Source organism: Microchirus variegatus (assembly GCF_963457635.1).
Source record: "Microchirus variegatus genome assembly, chromosome: 1".
Classification (NCBI taxonomy): domain Eukaryota; kingdom Metazoa; phylum Chordata; class Actinopteri; order Pleuronectiformes; family Soleidae; genus Microchirus; species Microchirus variegatus.
This window is the reverse complement of record NC_139802.1, coordinates 8,045,348-8,064,429: the sequence shown is the minus strand read 5'-3', so window position 1 is coordinate 8,064,429 and position 19,082 is coordinate 8,045,348. Positions and strand designations below refer to the sequence as shown.

Sequence of the window (19,082 nt, the reverse complement as noted above, 5' to 3'; positions counted from 1 at the left end):
CACCGCTCAACACCACAGTTTGATTTTCTACATTACAAAACGCTGTCATGGAAAACAAAATGTTGGATTTGGATGCCGCTTATTGCATCAAACCACACAAAACACCATCGAGACGAGACATGACCTCATGTTTGTGTCTCATCTTCAGACAGATGAACACGACTTATCGTGTTATAAAGACGTTTTTGTGGTTAACTGTAGTGCACAACTTTTAAATACAAACAGATGTCGGTTTGATTATGATTAGATTCAAAACACTGTCAAATTAGCTCACACAATGCTGTCTCTTCTCTCCTTCCAACCATGCAGTCTCTCACATGCACACACACACACATTTGCACAGCACTCATAGTTAAGGCACTGTTAGCCATTTACCTTAACCTAATCCATCTCAACTAAATGCCTAACCCTAACCCTTGAGTCTAAAAGCCCTTTTTTAGGGATGACAGAACATGAAAACCAGCCAAAATGTCCTCACTCTCTATAGTTTATAAGTTGTTTTTTTTGGTTCTCACAAAGACACCCATACAAAAACACAAAGAGTTCTCTGCCTATGGCTGTGCAAGACATTAGAGTGTTGTTGCTATGGTCCTACTGAATGTCCAGGTTCATGTTTATCAGAATCCACTTAGTCCACAGTCCAACTGTATGCAGCCGTCTCACTTTACAAGCAAAATGCCACTGTGAAGCTTTCGCCTGACCTCCGTCAGTCTTGACATAAAAAAATGTCACTATATGTGTAGCACAGAAATGATGCCTGGTGGCATAAAAATAAAAGAGAGTCACACAGAGCGTTGCGAGGAGCTTATAGGCATAATCGTCATTGTGTGAACTAATTTGATGATTGGTTTGGATGTAGCAGATATTTGTATTAAAAGTTTCACAGTACAGATCTCTGATTTCTCAGTAGATAACTGTCTAGATCTTGTGTCATTCAGCATCAGTCCTTCGCTGCACACAGGAAGTAATCTTTTTACCTCAAGACAGATGGGGACATCACCAAAATTACATTAGCAAAGTAAGACAGCTGCAAACCGATCGGAGTATGACTGAAATCACAAAGAAGCGCCCACAAAACAGAGCCCGCTTTCAAATGAAGGGCATAGCATACAAATAATATTACATTGTTTCTGTTCATGAAATCAAACAAAGGCCAAATAATAACATCACCATTAGTTATACAATCTAGCTTTAAAGTTTACGATGCTTTTTTAAATATCAGTCTTCAACAGCACGATGTCACCCGTCTTGTCCTTTTCAAAGAGACACTGTGAGAGATTAATTTCCACAAATTTGAATTTCCAACACACAACTCATGTTGTAGGGAGATGACTCACAGGCAGTGGACAGCTGTGCGTCCTTCCCCACACTCTCTTTGCCACTTGTGCACTTGAGCCAGCAGGTTGAGGAAAGCCTTCTTTGAGTCCGGAACATCGCGGTATGCCGACCAGCGCAGGAACTGGAACTGACACACCACCAACTGGCCTTCTTGGAGCTTCAGAAGCAACAGGAAAAAAAACAAAAAACACACTGAATTGGAGTATATTGTTCTGTGTGGGTTTACTGTACATGCACAATCTCTCGTGTGTTTTTTGTTGTATTCCACTGACTTCTGCGAGTGCCAGTTAACGCCGTGGTTGAGTGCTCCCCAGGCAACATGCTGGCTCTCTCAGCTGTGCTCAGTCAGCAGACTGACTTAGAGATATATGGGTCTGCAGGTGTAAGTGGGGCCTGAGCAGTGTGTAAGAGAGGTCCCTGTGTGTTCATAACCTTGTCCTGTAGATTCTCACCTAATACCCAAGGACCAGGAGAGAACTATAACTCATGCAAATTGAGTTGGCAAAGACACCAACAAGGGAACTGCCAATGAAGAAATTGCCTCTCAGTGGAGGTGGGATTTACAGAAATACTCCTTTCCTGAGCTACATTTCCAGCTACATATGCATATGGTTACAATGTACTTCAATTGACTTTTACTCCCTACCCTTGTATGTCATTGTCATGCATAGAAAAAAAACTTAGAGATGTGCACACAGACAGAGGTGTGTGTTGTTTCTGTGTGATTTGATAGCTCACATTTCTGTGACAGTGGCCTGCACTGGGGAAAAAAAAGACAGTATATACAGAGAAGGAAAAGACAAGGACATTTGAGAGGAGGTGAAGATGCCAATCAATAAAGCAAGTTTGGGGCACTGCTTGTCACATTGCTTATAATGGCAGCCTTAAAATAAATGCCTTGCATACAGATTTCCTCAATAATTGGTTGATAGCGATCCTGAGCAGAATACGTGCATGTTCTAATACAAAGTCCCTGGCATAAAACCACACACACACAAGCGTTCACACATCACATTGTCATGTATAAAAAGTCAAAATGACTGATTCATACATATACATGCTGCATTGATTTCCATTCATTTGGACGCCCAGTTAACACCTAACCCCAAACCTTAACAGCTAAAATACTGCACAGAACCCTCAGGCTCCCATATATATATAATGAGCTGATATATACAGCAGAATCAGTGATCCTCGAGATGCTTGAGTACTAGATGAACACCACGAGCCATAAGGAGCAATACCCTCCATGGAGAAGAAGGCTAGAGGCTAAAATCGAGGCGACAAGAAAAAAGGTTAGCCATCTTTCTGAGCTGCAGAGAGGTGTGGTAAAGAAAGAGCTGATGAACAAGCTGTCCACACCTGAGGCAGTGGAGACTGCCAAACAAAGGGTCAAAGCCCTGGCTGCCCGCCTAAAGAGATACACGAGAGCGGTAAAGGCCAAGAAAATTTACAGGATATTCTCCACCAACCTATCCAAGGTCTTCTCTCAATGGCAGGGTAGTAAGACTACAACGGACCCACCCAAGGCTGAGACTGAGCAATACAAGAAGAGCATATGGGGGAAAGTAGCATCACATAACACCAACGCCCAGTGGCTGGCGGACCTGAAAGAAGACCACTGCAACATCCCAATAAAGAAGAAGAGTGTCCAAAATGAAGAGCTGGAGCACCAGGCCCTGACATGATCTACACAGACTGGCTACAGAAGCTAACCTCTCTCCATGAATGCCTGGCAGCATGGTTGACAAAAGGCCAGACTGTCCTCATCATGATGGACCCTCACAGGACAGCAGTACTATCTGACTGCCAACCTGTAACCTGCCTCAGAACAACATGGAAGCTCCCATCAGGCACAATTGCAGCAAAGATGAATAGACACATGATTCAAGAGCCCAGAAAGGAATTGACAGCAACACTTGGGGAGACAAGCACCAACTACTGATCAACAGGGCAGTCACAAAAGACTGTAAGACCAGGGACACCAACCTGTACACTGCATGGATTGACAATAAGAAAGCCAATGGTTGACTGCCTCACACATAGGTACTGGAATGCTTGTAGCTATACAATATCAACAGGACTCTAAGGACCTTCACCAAGAACTTGATGGGACTGTGGAAGACGACTCTAGAGGCCAACTCAAACCCTATTGCACAAGTGAGCATCAAATGTGGGATATAGCAAGGAGATGATCTGTCCCCCCTGCTGTTCTGCATAGGCCTGAACCCCCTCAGAAAAGATCATAGAGAAGCTTGTGGGACAACAATCAGCCACCTCCTATACATGGATGATCTCAAGTACTGTAGGCCAAAAGCAAGGGACATTGACTCACTGATCAAACTCACCACGGTCCACAGCGAAGACATTGGACTTGATAAATGTGACTGAATTATATCAAAAGCAGGGAAGATAATCAGAACTGAGGGAGTGGAACTACTTGAAGGCAATGGAGCAGATGTTCAACTCAGCCACAAATACCTTGGAGTCCCACAAGCATTATGGGAATCATGAATAGGCCACAAGGAGATCGGAATGCCTCAGCTCGTTGAAACCCAGCAGAGAGGAGGAGTCAGAGAGGCAAACATGGAATACATTTGAAGAAGCAGCTGATATCAGAAAAACATACAAATGGCTGGAGAAAACTGGACTGAAAGACAGCACAGAGGTGCGGTTCTATCACACCAGGCAGGACCCCAGGTGTAGGGTGTGTAAAAATTAAAAAAATTGTGCAGTGCAGCACATCACAGCATGGTATAAGATGTTGGCTGAGAAGGCATATATGGAATGCCACAACCAAGTGGCTTGAATAGGCGACAGGAACATCTGCATCGAGTATGGACTGAAGCTTCCCAGGATCAAGATGGAAGACACCTGCAAGGTACAGGTGGTTGAGAACAACAGGGCTAAGACTCTATGGCACTTCCAGAACCAGATGGACATAGTGGGTGTTGATGAGCAGCAGAGGAGGGCAGTAGTGATAGAAATGGCAATCCCAAGCTCCAGCAACATCAAGAAGAAGGAACATGAGAAGCTTGAAAATTACCAAGGCCTGAGGGAGGAGCTAGCAAAAGAATCTGGAAAGTAAAGGCAATGGTGGTCCCAGTAGTGACAAGAACACTAGGAGCTGTAGCCCCCAACCTGGGAGAGTGGTTCCAACAGATTCCAGGTTCAACATCTGAGATCTCTGTACAGAAATGCTCAGTCATAGGAGCAGCTAAGATACTGCGCAGAACCCTCAGGCTCCCAGACCTCTGATAGAGGACCTGAGTTCTCCCTACATTGACAGAACAGTCATTGTTTTTTTTTAGCCTTTTTCATAAGCTCAGTCCATTAGGTACTTTTAAAATTTGACGTACTTTATGAATTAATCAAATGTCTGATTTGCCACGTGTAAAATTGAATGTCAACATGTCATCTATTATCACGATAAAAATGTTATCATCCTTATCCCATCCTTTAATCCTCTTCAGCATGCTAACTGCAGAGTGAAGACACCTATCTAGGTAATGACTAGAATAAATTGAAAATTAAAGACACTGACCTTTATTGCATGCATGTCAAGTGGCTTCTCTTGCATGTTTTTTTTTTTCATAAAAAGAAAGTTCTCAAAATATGTATCACTCTTCAGGGAACAATTTATGGAAACAATGGTGGTGATGACACAATTTTCTGGAAAACAATGTCTTTTGTAGTATGCATAATACAGCGAGTCTATGAATACATTTCTTTTTTTTTTACAGATCTGCTACTGTGTTCGGTACAACACAGTCTATATTTTAAAGTGTATTTATTTCAGAGTACATTTATTTGACAACCACATGTGTCCCATAAGACAGAAACTGAGGCTGGGGAAGTGTTATTGTGTATGAATGAGAAAGCAATGTAGAAAGATAATGGTGCAGCGGCTCTCATCCAGAGTCAAAACATTGATAAAACATTCAGCCTCTGAGTTTCTGTACGTACAAGAAGTTGTTGAGAAATTCAAACTATCACCTGAAGGTTTCAGTAACACATTTATATATATATATATATATATATATATATATATATATATCCAAGCCTGCAATACTTCGAATTTGAGTTGTTGTGTCAGCCTTTTAGGCAGACATTACAGGTGGCAGCTCTAAATGTACTGCAGCTAATGCATTTGTAAGTTATCATTTTATGAAACAACACTGAGTGCCTTTCAGGCACCATTATGACTCACCCTTGTGACGTTTTTGACCCGAAATAGACGGGTAATAACATCGTCGTCAGCCGACATGGACAGAAACTCCACTTCCATGGGTCCGTACTGCTGTAAACCAGGTTCCGGCCAGTACTGGACACATGGCTGTAGGTGGAAAGGAGATTGTAACGTCACTGATTAAATGTGGCAGATACAGCACTAACACGTTATTAAGCAGTTGTGGCCAAAGTTGTGGTCTATATGCATGTGATGTCAATATTAAAAAAAACATATATATATATATACTTGAGCAGTATAGTTGGAGAGACATACAGCAATAACAAAGACAAAAGTACAGTGTGATTGCCTATACAGACATAATGGTGTGGCACTGGTGTCAATAAGCAGTGTGGTGAAGGAGAGATGTAATTTGCTTTAAGAGACTGTGAAAAGAACATGGTAGAGTTTTCCTGCACCACAAATAAACTATGACAGACTCTGTAACAAGATCTTTTAAAAAATAAAATAAAATCCTTTGCGGTGAGATCGAAAAAGACTGAAAGAGGGGATGGAATAGCAGGACTGAACACAGATACCTCAAAATATCTTTGTTGTTATAACAGTACAACTGTCATTTAATCATACCTTAAGATTTAAGGATTTAAATCATTTACAGCAACAATCTCCCACTAGGCTTTTAAAGGTTATGACAGTATAGTGATTTTGACACATATTTTGGGAAGTAGGCTACTCCTACCATGAACACTGAGTGGCTCGTAACTACTGTGAAAATCATCAGCAGTAATGTTTATGTCCTTAGGCAAATGTACTCAACGCGATGAACAATGATGTGTGAGGTGCGGAACCAAAGGGAATAATAATTAATCATTTTATTTCTGTTTAGAGTCAACATGCAGTAAGCTGCAGGAATGAAATCTATTTCTGTTTTCTTCACTATAATGACTCACACTTTCTTCAACTACATCCTGCTGATCACACTGAGCCAATTATGGTCTACTGTATCTGTTTTTTGATTTTCTTTACTCAAATTTAATTTCCTTTGAAAACCAAAAAAAAAATGCCTTCCATTTCGGAAGACAAATTAAAGACTAGATAATGGAACCAGCAGTGTCGATGTTATTGATGATAGTCACTTCATAATGTGTTTACATTGCATTTGCATTGTCCAAAGAACTGTTCAGGATTGTTTTACTATATAGGGTAGAAAAAAACATTTCATACTAGAAGATAGCAATATTCATGGTACATATTTAAAGGTTGCACATACTGTGATTGTTGCATTGTTGCAATAAGTAGTTATCCTGGGGTAGTTATTTTGTCTTGGAAAGATGGTTATTACAAAATGCCTAATGTTTGATGCATAAGGCTATAATGTGTACCTAAATTGCTCTGTAAGATGATCTATTGATGAGGGTTGATGTCAGTTAAAGGATCATTATGTAATAAATCTAAAGCAACTGGCCATAAAATCCTCCTAATATGTCACAGAGACTCAGGAATAATGTTCATATAACAAACTGAACTCAACAACAACAACAGTACAGCCAAAATATTTACATAAAAAAATATATTTTGCAGACTGCAAATCATGTTTATGTTTTGAAATCATGTTTTGGCATGTGGCGCCACCTACCGCCGTCTACCAATCATTGCAGTCAGTAGAGTCTCAGCTGCCGAGCAACCACGGGTTGCCAGTTACGTCAGAAAACGAAATCAAAAAGACATCGGTATTTTGAATTTGAATGTAGTAACCGTTTTTGGCCACATTCTTACATATGGCACCTTTAATGTTCTGGTATTCCTGATTTGTATTAAAATTAAAACATTTCAGTCTTTTAATTAACATTTAACCAGTATTAGTCTAGATTTACATATTACTAATGTAGTGTTGTTGAATACACTTCAATTCCATCGATGACGAAACAGAAAATCAAGGACAAATTGATATAACAAAGAGGAGATTGTAGCTCCATGCCTATATATTTATAAACAGACTTAACAATCTATTGCTGACTTATAAAGCCTCCTTCAGCATGGCACGTGATTATCTAGCCGTCTTCATGTGGGAGCTCAGGCTTTGTGGTTAAGTTTCCAGTCCTGTGGATTAGCTTCTCATAGAAGCTCAGGCTACCAAGAGGCTTAAGTACAGACGTGTCGTCTCCTCTGAAACATATTCATGACACTCTTTGAATCATTTCTTCAGAGTGGTTCATTTGATTTTTTTCTAATCTTCAGCTTGAATCTCGTCGTCACGTTTCTACTCTTTATTTTTGTAAGCGTTATAGAAGTAGCAGGGTGTATAATATTGCAGTGCATGGAAAGACATATGCTCGTAAGAAAAAGTGGGACGCAAACACAAAGACTGGCTAGAGGGTAATGCAAGCCTTTTCTCCAGAGACATGGCTTGAAGAGGGGAAAAGAAAATCTGGGGCGGGTGTTATCTAGTTGTGCCTTGAGATTCATGTGGTCAGGGATCAAAGCCCAACAAAATGGCATGAAGGAAGTAATTCTGAGCATAGACACGGGAATATTGAGGTGACTGTATGTTAACCGAATAGTCTCAAGTGAAGTGCAGATAACATCTTATGGAGCCCCAGACATAACATGGGTAAAAAAAAAAAACAGAGTAGTATTTTATGGCCATGAAATAGGTATAACGTGTGCTAGAAATACTAATTAATAATATTAATATAATTTCCATGAATTACCTTGAGAGCTGTGTAGAGGGCTGAAGCTGAATGATGGACAGTGATAGTGTGATTGAGTTCTATTTTAAGTTGGGAATGAGACACAAATATATTCTCCAAAGCCTAGCATTGCAAGGAATTATTATCATCAATTACATTTAAAAGAAACACGCACATACTGATGTAGACAAGCTACAACCTAATTTTCATCAAAAAAGAGCCGTCTTCTGTAAATGTCACAGTGGTCACGTCCATGATAATACGCTGTGTATGCCCATCGACGACGGCACGTACAGATCAGTGCCGTTTCTCCAGCTCTTTGTGATGCAAATGAGCTTGTAGTTTGTTTCAACAATGTTTTATATATAGGTGAAGTAAGTAGTTTATAGTGACATCTAGAGGAGAGGCTGAAATTTACAACAAAGAACTGCTCCTCTGCTCACCCCCTCCCTTCCCTGAGCGCTACGGTATCCTCAGCCGGTCAAATGTCGTCCTCGTCGTCTTTCTCCGTGTCAGCAGAGACACTAGACTAGTATTTATTCAGACAACGAGAGGGAGAGGGAGAGGGCGAGGACGAGGACGAGGACGAGGGACAGCTCGTCGTGGCCACGGTAGAGCTGTCAGAAGCCGGCGAGGGAGAGGGTGAGCTACCGCGGCCGTACCAGACGAAGCGAAGGAGAGTAAATCGACGCTTGATTTGTTCTCTCTGGTTTGTCCATACAGGCTCCGGTAGAAACATGGCGTCTCGCTGCCCAACAGTGGCAATGCAACAGCGGCCCGTGACCATGTTATTTTACATGACTTTTTGAAACACTACGAAAATGAAACAAAAACTATTATACAGCGACTAGACAATGCAGGAGCACATAATATGTATAAAAAAAGTGGATTTTGGGTCATATATGCCCATAAATACTACGCAGTGTCCCTTTAAGTGACATTGATCGCGGAAGTTCAAATCTGTGAATATCTAAATTTATTGAGGGTGTGCTCCATTTGCTTACCCAGCTGTTCAAGTTGTTGATGGGAATGATAAACTCAAAGTTATATTTATTTCGTGGCCATAATTAGAGTCCCCCGTCCCCCCCCCACCAATGTCATTTTTGGGGCTCCGTAACATCTAGACTGGAAATAAAAAACTTGCTCCTTGTGTATGAGTGAACTCAAACAATCATAAAATAAGAGGCAAAAAGAGGCAATAAGTTAACAGTTTTGACCTTACCCAGGCAGAGTTTGACTGGTTGAGTTGATTAAGCATGACAACCGCTGTGCAGCCGTAGTCAAAGACCAGCCTCCAAAAGTCTGCCGTGGTGCCAGGCAGAGGGTGTGGAGTCACGATGAAAGCAGCCTGTCGATGAAAGCTGTCGGCGAGAGCAGCATTGATATAATTGTTGCTCTCCCCCTCTGTCGTTACCAGGAAGGCGAGGGCACGATCGGGCGGCAAGACGTCCATGCTGCGATTCTTCTCTCGGTTTCTGGGCAACAGGGCAATACTGCATTCTTCCACATCCAAGTGGGGAGTCACAGAGTTCAGAGTCTGCAAATGGAAATGTTAAAAGGGATGAGATGCAAGTGAGAACAAGATGACACAGAATTAAGTAACCATTTAAAAGATTGGAGGCATGAGGAGTGCGGAGACACAACAGAGGAAATCAAAGATGTTAAGGAGGAGGAGGAAAAAGAAAAAAAGTATCAAAGTGAAGCCGAGAAGACCAGGATGCAGAGAAATCCAAGAATTGAATCATTTTAAATGGAGGAATCTTTAATACTCACAACTTAACGCTGAGAAACTGATAAAATAATAAAGGGTGAATATGCAAGAAGCATAATAAAAGGGAATGTAATGAAGTTTAAAGAAAAAAAAAAACTCAAAAGGAAATATTCCATAGAGATTTTCTTTGATGGCCTCTTTGTTCATTTGGCTGTAATTAAATGAGACAACGTGAAAGAAATATGTGGATTAATCCCGTTGGGTTTCATTGATACACTGCATCAATAATAGATCTGTGACTTGCTGATCTCAGTACGACCAGTTGGCTGAGTGCTGTCTGCAGAATGTCAGAGTAAAAGGCAAACACAGAGATGATTGGGCCGTGGAGAGGCTTTCAGCAACAATGTCAGACAGATTTGTTTACAAGCTCAAAGGGACCAATGTAACATGTACCTTTTATATAAAAAAAAACAATAGTTTGTAATCAGTGTGTGGTACCATCTACTCTATCCTAATCCAAAGGGTTAGTGTGTGGTATACATCGATCATATGAACTATATCAGGATACAACTGTATACACTTTATAGATGAGCGTTAGCCTTTTCCAGTATTGCTTTGAAATTAACCTAGAATCAATGTGGCTGCTGGCTGAGCACTGCAGCACAGGAAGCAGAGTAAAAAGCAGGTAACGCATACGAGAGCACAGCTGGCTTCTCTGCTCTCTTAAACAACATCTAATAACATCTTCTGAGACAAGATTCCTACTAAATCAGGCAGTGGAATTCAATGATAGAGGGACTTCCATTCTAAAATGAAAGGAAAATAACTTCCCTTCCGCACAAGAACACAGACATGTTATCCATTAGGCTATGTTTTTTTTTTCCTGCATCTGTTCATTTTTAAATGTCTCTGCTTTAATTTCCACAGCAGGGTAGACATAATGGTGTTTATGCAGTTGTCTGAATACGAAAAAACAGGCCATAAATATCACACAGCATTATATATGGTGTGAATATACAATACATGTATGGTACAACATTTCCCAAAGTGTACACACGACAGTACTATATCATGAGTGTGAATGGTGTGACTGTATCAGATATAAAAGGGATGAAATAAACAGTGTGCACTGTTTGTGTTACTATTCATTTAGCAGTGGTAGCCTTCAAAATAGCATTTTATTCAGTAACAATATTTACAATCATTTATGTTAAAGTAATAACGTGTTTTCAATGAAATAGCTTGGAAACAACAATGGAAAATGTGCATGGCTATTGTAGCAGGAGCAGTAGTGAGTTAACAGTTTGTTTTTAATTACCTGGAGTGGCACAAATACCAGTAAGGTCCTTCCTATTTAGGTTATTGAAGATGTTTCATAGATAATATTAAATAAAGTGCATTATAAGCACAGACTGCTGTGTGTGGTCAGTATAATTAAGAATGTGCGTTTGCATGTTTCATATGTTAATGGCTTCACAAAATGAATCTGTGATTAAAAATTGATCGGGGACGCTGCTGATCCATTGTCCAGCACACGACTGACCTGGAACTCTTCCCGTAGCTGAGAGGAATTACTCTGGGAATCCACTCGCAGCATTTCTTTGTAGGTGACAGCGAACTCATTCACCAGGATGGCCGTTTCTCCGCACAGGCAGGCCTCCAAAATGGCATCGTGGATAAAGATGTACTGCTCCTGAAAGGACAAGAGGCTAATGGGTTTCATGTTACAGGTGAGAGGACGCTTCATGTGTGCAAAAAACAAAACAGACATTAACAAAAAAAAGGAGGGAGGCTGGTACAGGTTGTGATAATATGTAGATGTAAATAAATAAACAGTATGAATAACAGATTTTTCATAACCTGCCTTGTTCTGAATTAAACATGTGTTATCATGTTGGTGGTGTATCAAAGCTGTTGGAGAATATATCAATATTTCTAAGTAAACTAACACAAGCAGTAAGCATTTAATTAAAGCACCCCTGCAAATAATTACAAATGTAATAAACAGCTAAGTCACTGTTTGATTTACATAATGTGCGGTGAATATGCAAATTATCTTCATATCTGAAAGAACAACGTGGTGTCTATGAAGCACACGGTTAGACAAGGTGAGTTCTTTCTGCGGAACTGTTGCAATGACCTTTACATAAATCCTATAGGGGGAGAATAATAATTCAGCACCAGATTTGAATTTCTAACAACAGGAGGGAAAATCAAAATGTTTAAAACCACACATTATGCCTTGTGATGTAGCATCTTGAATATAAAGTATTATGCATTAAAAACGTGGGGGAAAAAAATTGGCTTTAAAGTGAGGCGGTTTGCAGTTGCCCTGACCTCTGTCTGGATCATGTTGATGCGTCGAGAGCAGAGCGTTTTGACACAGTTGTAGATATCCACCACGCCCTCGCACTCGGCCATGTCCAACATGACATCCAGCACGATGTAGCAGCCAGTGCGGCCTGCCCCAACACTGAAATTAAAGAGCAGCATCTTTCAGGAGGAGGAATCATAAAACAGCTTAGAGCATACAGAGTGTCTGCTGTGGTGTTTTAATCGTTTAAACACAATTGGAGAGTCTTAAAAAGCCACTATAACAGATAGGGGTCATGTGCCAAATGGTATTTGTAAAAGCATGACATTTAAACTTAAAGGTAGAGTATGCAGCATTTCCCGATTAATCAAAGTGTAGATTAACACAAAGGTAATCCTTGTCTATCATCCTCAGTGCATCACTCGTGTGTGGTGATGTTTTTTATCTGCAGAGACACTGCACACTGCAGGTTTGTATTGTTTTGCTCTGGGTCAGGACATTTCTGGGCATTAACGTGGCACAGTTAGGTTACAGATGGGCAGGGATCAAAAGCTTCTTTATCGGAGGGCACAGCACCTAAGAAATGCAGGTTTAGTGAGGCTAAACACTCAGGGGACAAAAGCAGTTCAAAAAGCAGAGTGATTCTGGGGTTGGCCTTGAAGGAGAAGATGGGGATGAAGAGTAAACGCTGGTCTCTTTACTGTGAGACAGATAAGTCATCTTCAGTCGTTAGCTGTAGGCAGCTGGATTTGACTATGAGCTGGATGACTTTTATTTAGCAAATGCAAAGTCCTCGAGCCTGAAGGCTGACCAAGCAGCCTGGGCCAAGTCCAGTCCTGAATCTATTGAGGGTTGACCACTGTCTCCTTGGGAGGTTGTTGCCACAGAGATGTTGAGTGAGGTCTGACACCAGATGTTTGTTTGGGATATCCTTGGACTCCCACTCTTTCCAAGCTGGCAGGTGGGAGGAGTCTTTCACTTTTTGAAGCATCCTCGAAAAAGTGCTACTTGCTGGATATGTGGGGAGTTATATGTGACAGGACAGGAGGTTATTTGGATGACTGAAAACATTCACATACCTAAGCGCTAGCAGTTAGCCTAAGTAACTTGAAGGTAAAGCATCAGATTTTCTACAACAAATGCAATGTTGCTATACAAATTGTTGATTGTTGATCTTAAGTTGTTTAATGTTTTAAATTGTTTTAATTTCATAATTGATTTTTGAATTTATTGTGTTTTAATTTCAAATGTATTTCCATCCTGTAAAGCACTATGAATTGCCTTGTGTAAGAATGGCGCTATACAAATAAACTTGCCTTGCCTTACAGTAGTATGGATTTAAGTGTATGTACCGTTAGCACAGATCTTTACTGCCAATAACTGTTCAACAAACCCACAATTTCAGGTCTGTGGTGCTTAGTTTGAGCTTTGAATCACACAAGTCACCACTCTGACCAATGCAAGCTACCACGTATGGGTCTGAGGCAGTGTGACTGACATAATCTGTTTACATGAACACCTTTTGAAAAGCCATTCCAGGCATAGTTCCACAGCATAAATGCAGCCTGTGTGGCCCAGGTATTAGAGGAGGAGACAGCGTGTTACTGGTAGTGAGTAGGGTAGGAGGGCCTACTTTTACTCAATTCCTGCATATTCTACATTCAAAGCGTCAGTACATAACTGGAAAATCCAGGTATTTTCAGCAGTCAAATACACATTTGAAACTTTCCATAGCAGCGTCTTGGCATTTAAAGCCATACTCAGTTGCCATCTTGCTTTACTCGCGCTATGTTGCTTGCGCTTCCATCTTACCACATGACAGGAAGTCATGATGTAACAAATAATCACTCCGTTACAGCAGTGTGGGAATGTTGGAAGGAAACAAGAGATTTTAAACACCAACAATGATACACAGAGCCGCATGGAACAGATGGCTTAATCAGTATTGTGTAAACTAATTTGGCAAATGCTTGACTGCAACAGACATTTTGTTTAGAGACACATGGAGCTTTTAGAAGGTGAGTGGTTGTATTTTTCTGTTTAATAGTGAAAATAGATGGACGAATGTTTATTTTTCCAGACACGTTTATAGTTTAGATTAGACAGCACTTGTCGTTTCCCAAATGCACTTCATAAACAACTTCTAAGAAAATTACAAGTGCAATGACATCATTAAACATTACAAAGATGTTTTGCACCCTCAGTGTTAAACCACAGTGCCTACAGCTGCCTCCATCAGTCACTTCAAACGGCATAATAAAATACTACAAGATACTTGCATATGCATGTTATAGAATTAATTATGGTAAGAGTAACAGCATTGACAGATGGTTTAGATAATCAGTTTTAGGGGGATTTAACTGAAGGGATGCCGGTTCAAATCCCCAGTGCTCATTGTTAACTGGACACTCTAAATTGAACCAGATGAATTGGAGGGTTGTGTCACGGAGGTCATCTGACATAAAACTCTCTGCCAAATCAAATTTGTGGATCATCTGCTGTGGCAATGCTTAGAAAGGGGGAAGCCAAAAAATAAATAAATACATAAAATATAAATTGTTATTTATATATAATGGTGAAAACAATGGATATAAGGGAATATAAACTTCAACTTTATAGAAATTATTAATTTTGATCATGTGCAGGTATTACACTGATGGTAGTAATTATATTACTTTGAAAATAACATGTATTACTACAATATTACCATTTATATTACAAAGCTGGATTTACAGGTACCATTATTGTCATTGTAATGTATTCTGCTGCCTTCCTGGCCATTTAACCTGGTTAAATAAAGGCTAAATATTATAACACTTCATGTTACAGCCCTTGAGATAATGTGCTACCTGCAGTGGACCACCACTGGGCCAGCATCAGGAGGTGTTGAGGCTTTCACTCTTCGTATAAAGGCCAACAGTCCAGTGGCGTGATAGGGCACCCCATGCTCAGGCCAGGATGTAAAGTGGAACTGACGCACCTCGTGCTTGGTTGAGTATCCTCTCTGTCCAAACAAACAGAGTGCACATTAGCACTTGCATTACACGTGTAACACTGCATTTTTACATGACTTGCATCAAGTAGCCTACAGGCGATCATTTCATCAAAGGCATGCGCTCATCCATTCATAGGCATTCCACCTCCATGAGAGACACAGAGGAGGGTTTTGTTTCAGTGTGATGGCAACCAGGACATTATTTATGTGGGGTTGTTGGGTCATCTATGACAGCAAGGCCTCTGGGCATCACATGCTAGCAGCAACTGTAGTCTGGCAGACACGCAGAAAGGAATTACTGAGGCTCTCGGAAGCTCAGGGAGGGCTGGGAGGTTGCTCCGCTCTCCTGGGAGGCTGCTGCAGTCATACAGCAATTTCTTCCTCTGTACAGATTGCCAGAGTAAAGCAATGCAAAGATTTGCTAATGACAGAAATAAAAAAAAAGAAGGAAAAGAGCCATTAAAAAAAAAATAAAAAAATCAAGCTGTCACCAGCTCCTAAATTTGTGCCAATTTTAAATATGCAGCAGTGGATGCTCATAGAGAGCGACTTTGACAGTGTGACGATAATGCCAGGTTTGTGCCACTGTCACTCCAGTTTTGCTCTAAGCCCATCCAAAGAGAGATCCCTGGGGAACTGAAAGGATGGAAGCCATTTGGGGGCACAACACTGCTACTGCAATGTTGGTAAGATGACAAGAAAATTCAGATAGTTGATGTTAATTCCACCTGGACCTCATGCCTATCATCACTAATCCCTGTCAAGTGTCTAATCTGTCCTATAAAGGCACTAGTTCTATATTTAATTCTTGCTTTTCCAGGTAACAGGAAATCGTGGCTCAGTTATGATCCACACAGACAGAAATAAATGCAGTTCAGGAGAAACAAAATATTGTATGTTGCAAACAAGTGCAGTGAAGTGTAACCTCACCCTCTCCAAGGCAAAGGTACGAACTGTGTATTCAGCCAGGGTCTCTGTCTTGAGCAGAGTGATTTTAATGTCACCGTACATCTCGCTGTCATCTGGCCAGTATTTGCAGCATTTAACCTGTTAAAAATCAGTGAGGAAACAGCGTTAAAACCGCATGCGGACCTTCATTGTAAATGCACCTCCGGAAGTGAATTCATCTTGTGAGATAGTTGCATTGGGAGGGAGCAAAATATCCAAACAACAATTATATCAGTTGCTTTTGTAAATCTCTTGGCACAAAGAGCCCAATTTAAGAGAAAGCTTGTGTTCCAGTTGTCAACTTTGAGCAATAATACTTTTGTACGTCGGTTGAGAGCAAATGACCAATCTGCAGATGTGAAAAGTTATGAAAAGCAATCGTTAATCATTGCATCTTGCCTATTTTGGATTTGTACAAAGTCCTTTCCATTCATTAGAGAAACTGAGATGAAATTCAGACCTAATTCATGATTAAAAATTGTAATAACATCTCACAAGTTTCATTTCAAAAATTCCTTTGACAGTAAAATATTAAAAAGAGATTGCATGTGCCGTTATAATTTTATATTAAGCAATGATAATTAAAAAGTAATTACAGCAAATTCCTTTACTTGTTTGTTTAACTAGAACAGAGAAATATTGGTGTGAATTTTAATAAGCTGAAAACATACGATTGCAACACCTCAGATGCTGCCGGAGAACAAAAACAACCTGCTTCTCTGCAGATATTTCATCTTGGAGGACAATGATTAAAAAAACCCCACAATAATCACATAATGGTGGAAAGCATAATGAACTGGAGGCACAAAGTTTTTTTTCCCACCAGCATCAGGGACAAAGGAAGTTCTTTTTAGACCAGTGCTCATTTGTTGGCTATTCCCTGAATTGTTAGGACAGTAAACTGAGCTGGATGTAAGGCTAGTACGAGAAAAAAAGTCATTTTAAGTATCCACTGCGGCAATATGTTACATTTGCATAGGGTTTAGAGGATAAGCAAGAACACAAATGCTAAGGATATTCATGTGAGGTGGCAAATACCAGCCCTACAGTATAGCCATTAACCCTGTGTAATCATGCAATATAGATATATATGTATATGCACTTGTCTTTGGAATTTAAGTGGCACATAACAAGATTGTCCTACATTATATGAAAAAAGACCAGTTTGATATCTTTGGAAACATAATTGATATCACACTCAAGTCTTAGTTTAGTTTGGCGTAAAGGCTGGAAAAAAACCAAGGCCCCGTGAGATCTCTGCTTTACAAAACCCTCTCAGACAGAGACCAGCATGTTCACTTATGGCAAATGTGGGATTCTTTTTTCGTGCCAGGTGTTGACAGCAGGAGAGGTGGGGAATGCACATCACTTACCCTGCCAACCTCCACCAGCTTAGTGATCATGACGATGCTGAAGCAATTTTCCTGCCATATCATCCTCCAAAAATCATAAAGAGTCTCCTGTTTGGGTCCTAGTGGAAAGGTGGAAAAAAAAAAAACAGTGAATGGACGCAGAATGGGAGCATCACAGCCTGCTCTCTTAATCAGGAATGTGCTGGAGGTCTACTTATACATTAACTTTTTTATGGTCAAAAACCTCCTAGTTGCTGTAAACGAGCCGAAAAATCCTCTTTTCTGACGCTGTTGCCCAGCCGCGATATTTCAGACTCAACTCTCACACTAGTGCCCGGAGCAGGACGATCTGCTGTTCCGGAGAACCGTTGTTTACGTAATCGAACCAGGTTTCTCAGAGATCTCGCTGCCCGAGATTACAATACAACACAGCGTTCTAAGCAGTGGCTGAACTGTTTGTTTAGAACCTTCAGGTCTTCTTAAACAAGATAATGATGCAGATACACACTAAAAAACAGCGTTAATTTGAACTTCCTGTCCGCTTTCCGCTTTAAATACCAATATTTTCATAACTAATTAATCAGTTTGAGTGTCTATGTAATAATAATAATAATACATGAATAATATATGAATTAAGTATGATTCATTTGCTTCACAACAAAAAACACATTTGGGAAAAACACATTTTACGGTTTGTGAAACAACATTTTCTGCCATTTTATGGACCAAAACAACTAATCGACGAATCACTAAAATCATCAGCAGATTGACAGATTAATCACGAGTTGCAGCACGAATGCAGACATTCTCTCTCACGGACAATGAACACACCGATGAATATGTCACAGAGATTAAGAAGCTCTACTTAATGGGTTTAATTAATCACCTCTTCTAATTCTCATAATTCAATGTAATCACTAACACGGCCTTTGTGGGCTGGAAGTCACCTTTAGATTTGCCAGAGAGAAAATTCTTTGGTTGAAGGACTGAGCATGAGTAGGCTCATTGGCCGAATCAACATCAATTTATTACAGAGCAAGGAAAGGTGCTGCTCACCACCCTGAATTCACACACATTCACGTGCACATACACACTACAGCCTTGCTGGGATACTCACCCTGAGTGGCGATGAAGTGGTTGGATCGATGGTAGCCCTGGAAGAAAGAAGAGGGATGACATGCTGAGTAAGCCATCTGCACCTCAGGCACAGCTGCATATGGGAGGGTGTCGCTCACTCTCACCCCTTTTTTATCTTCCCCTTTTTTCTACATTCTGCTCTCCAACTGACCCACTCGCCTCACCCATGAATCGGGTTTCCTGTGTAACTCCTGATCTGCGTGTGACCGATCGCTGACTACAGACCATGTCTTTACCCTCTGCGCCTCAGAGTTTGGAGCACTTGAGCAGCATTTTTGACGCACTGCTGATGAATCCCTGTAAAAGTGATTTCTAGAGTGAGTCGGGGCTTGCTGAGTGAACGCAGCCTGAATCCCTGTGACAGTTTAATAAAGATATGACAAAGGAACTCATGGGGCACGGTCCTCC

At 40.6% G+C, this 19,082-nt stretch overlaps 1 protein-coding gene across 2 annotated transcripts in view; it reads right to left on the bottom strand.

Annotated features, from left to right (window-relative positions):
- Nucleotides 1-19,082, bottom strand: part of ptprub (protein tyrosine phosphatase receptor type Ub) — a 166,211-nt gene that overhangs the window by 1,821 nt on the left and 145,308 nt on the right. For both annotated transcript variants that reach the window (XM_083893052.1, XM_083893053.1), the window contains 9 exons: nucleotides 18,655-18,691; nucleotides 17,559-17,656; nucleotides 16,168-16,284; nucleotides 15,092-15,246; nucleotides 12,266-12,401; nucleotides 11,472-11,621; nucleotides 9,440-9,754; nucleotides 5,549-5,674; nucleotides 1,338-1,495 (listed from right to left, as the gene is read on the bottom strand). In XM_083893052.1, coding sequence (XP_083749178.1) covers nucleotides 1,338-1,495; nucleotides 5,549-5,674; nucleotides 9,440-9,754; nucleotides 11,472-11,621; nucleotides 12,266-12,401; nucleotides 15,092-15,246; nucleotides 16,168-16,284; nucleotides 17,559-17,656; nucleotides 18,655-18,691 — 1,292 coding nt within the window. The remainder of the gene's footprint in view (nucleotides 1-1,337; nucleotides 1,496-5,548; nucleotides 5,675-9,439; nucleotides 9,755-11,471; nucleotides 11,622-12,265; nucleotides 12,402-15,091; nucleotides 15,247-16,167; nucleotides 16,285-17,558; nucleotides 17,657-18,654; nucleotides 18,692-19,082) is intronic.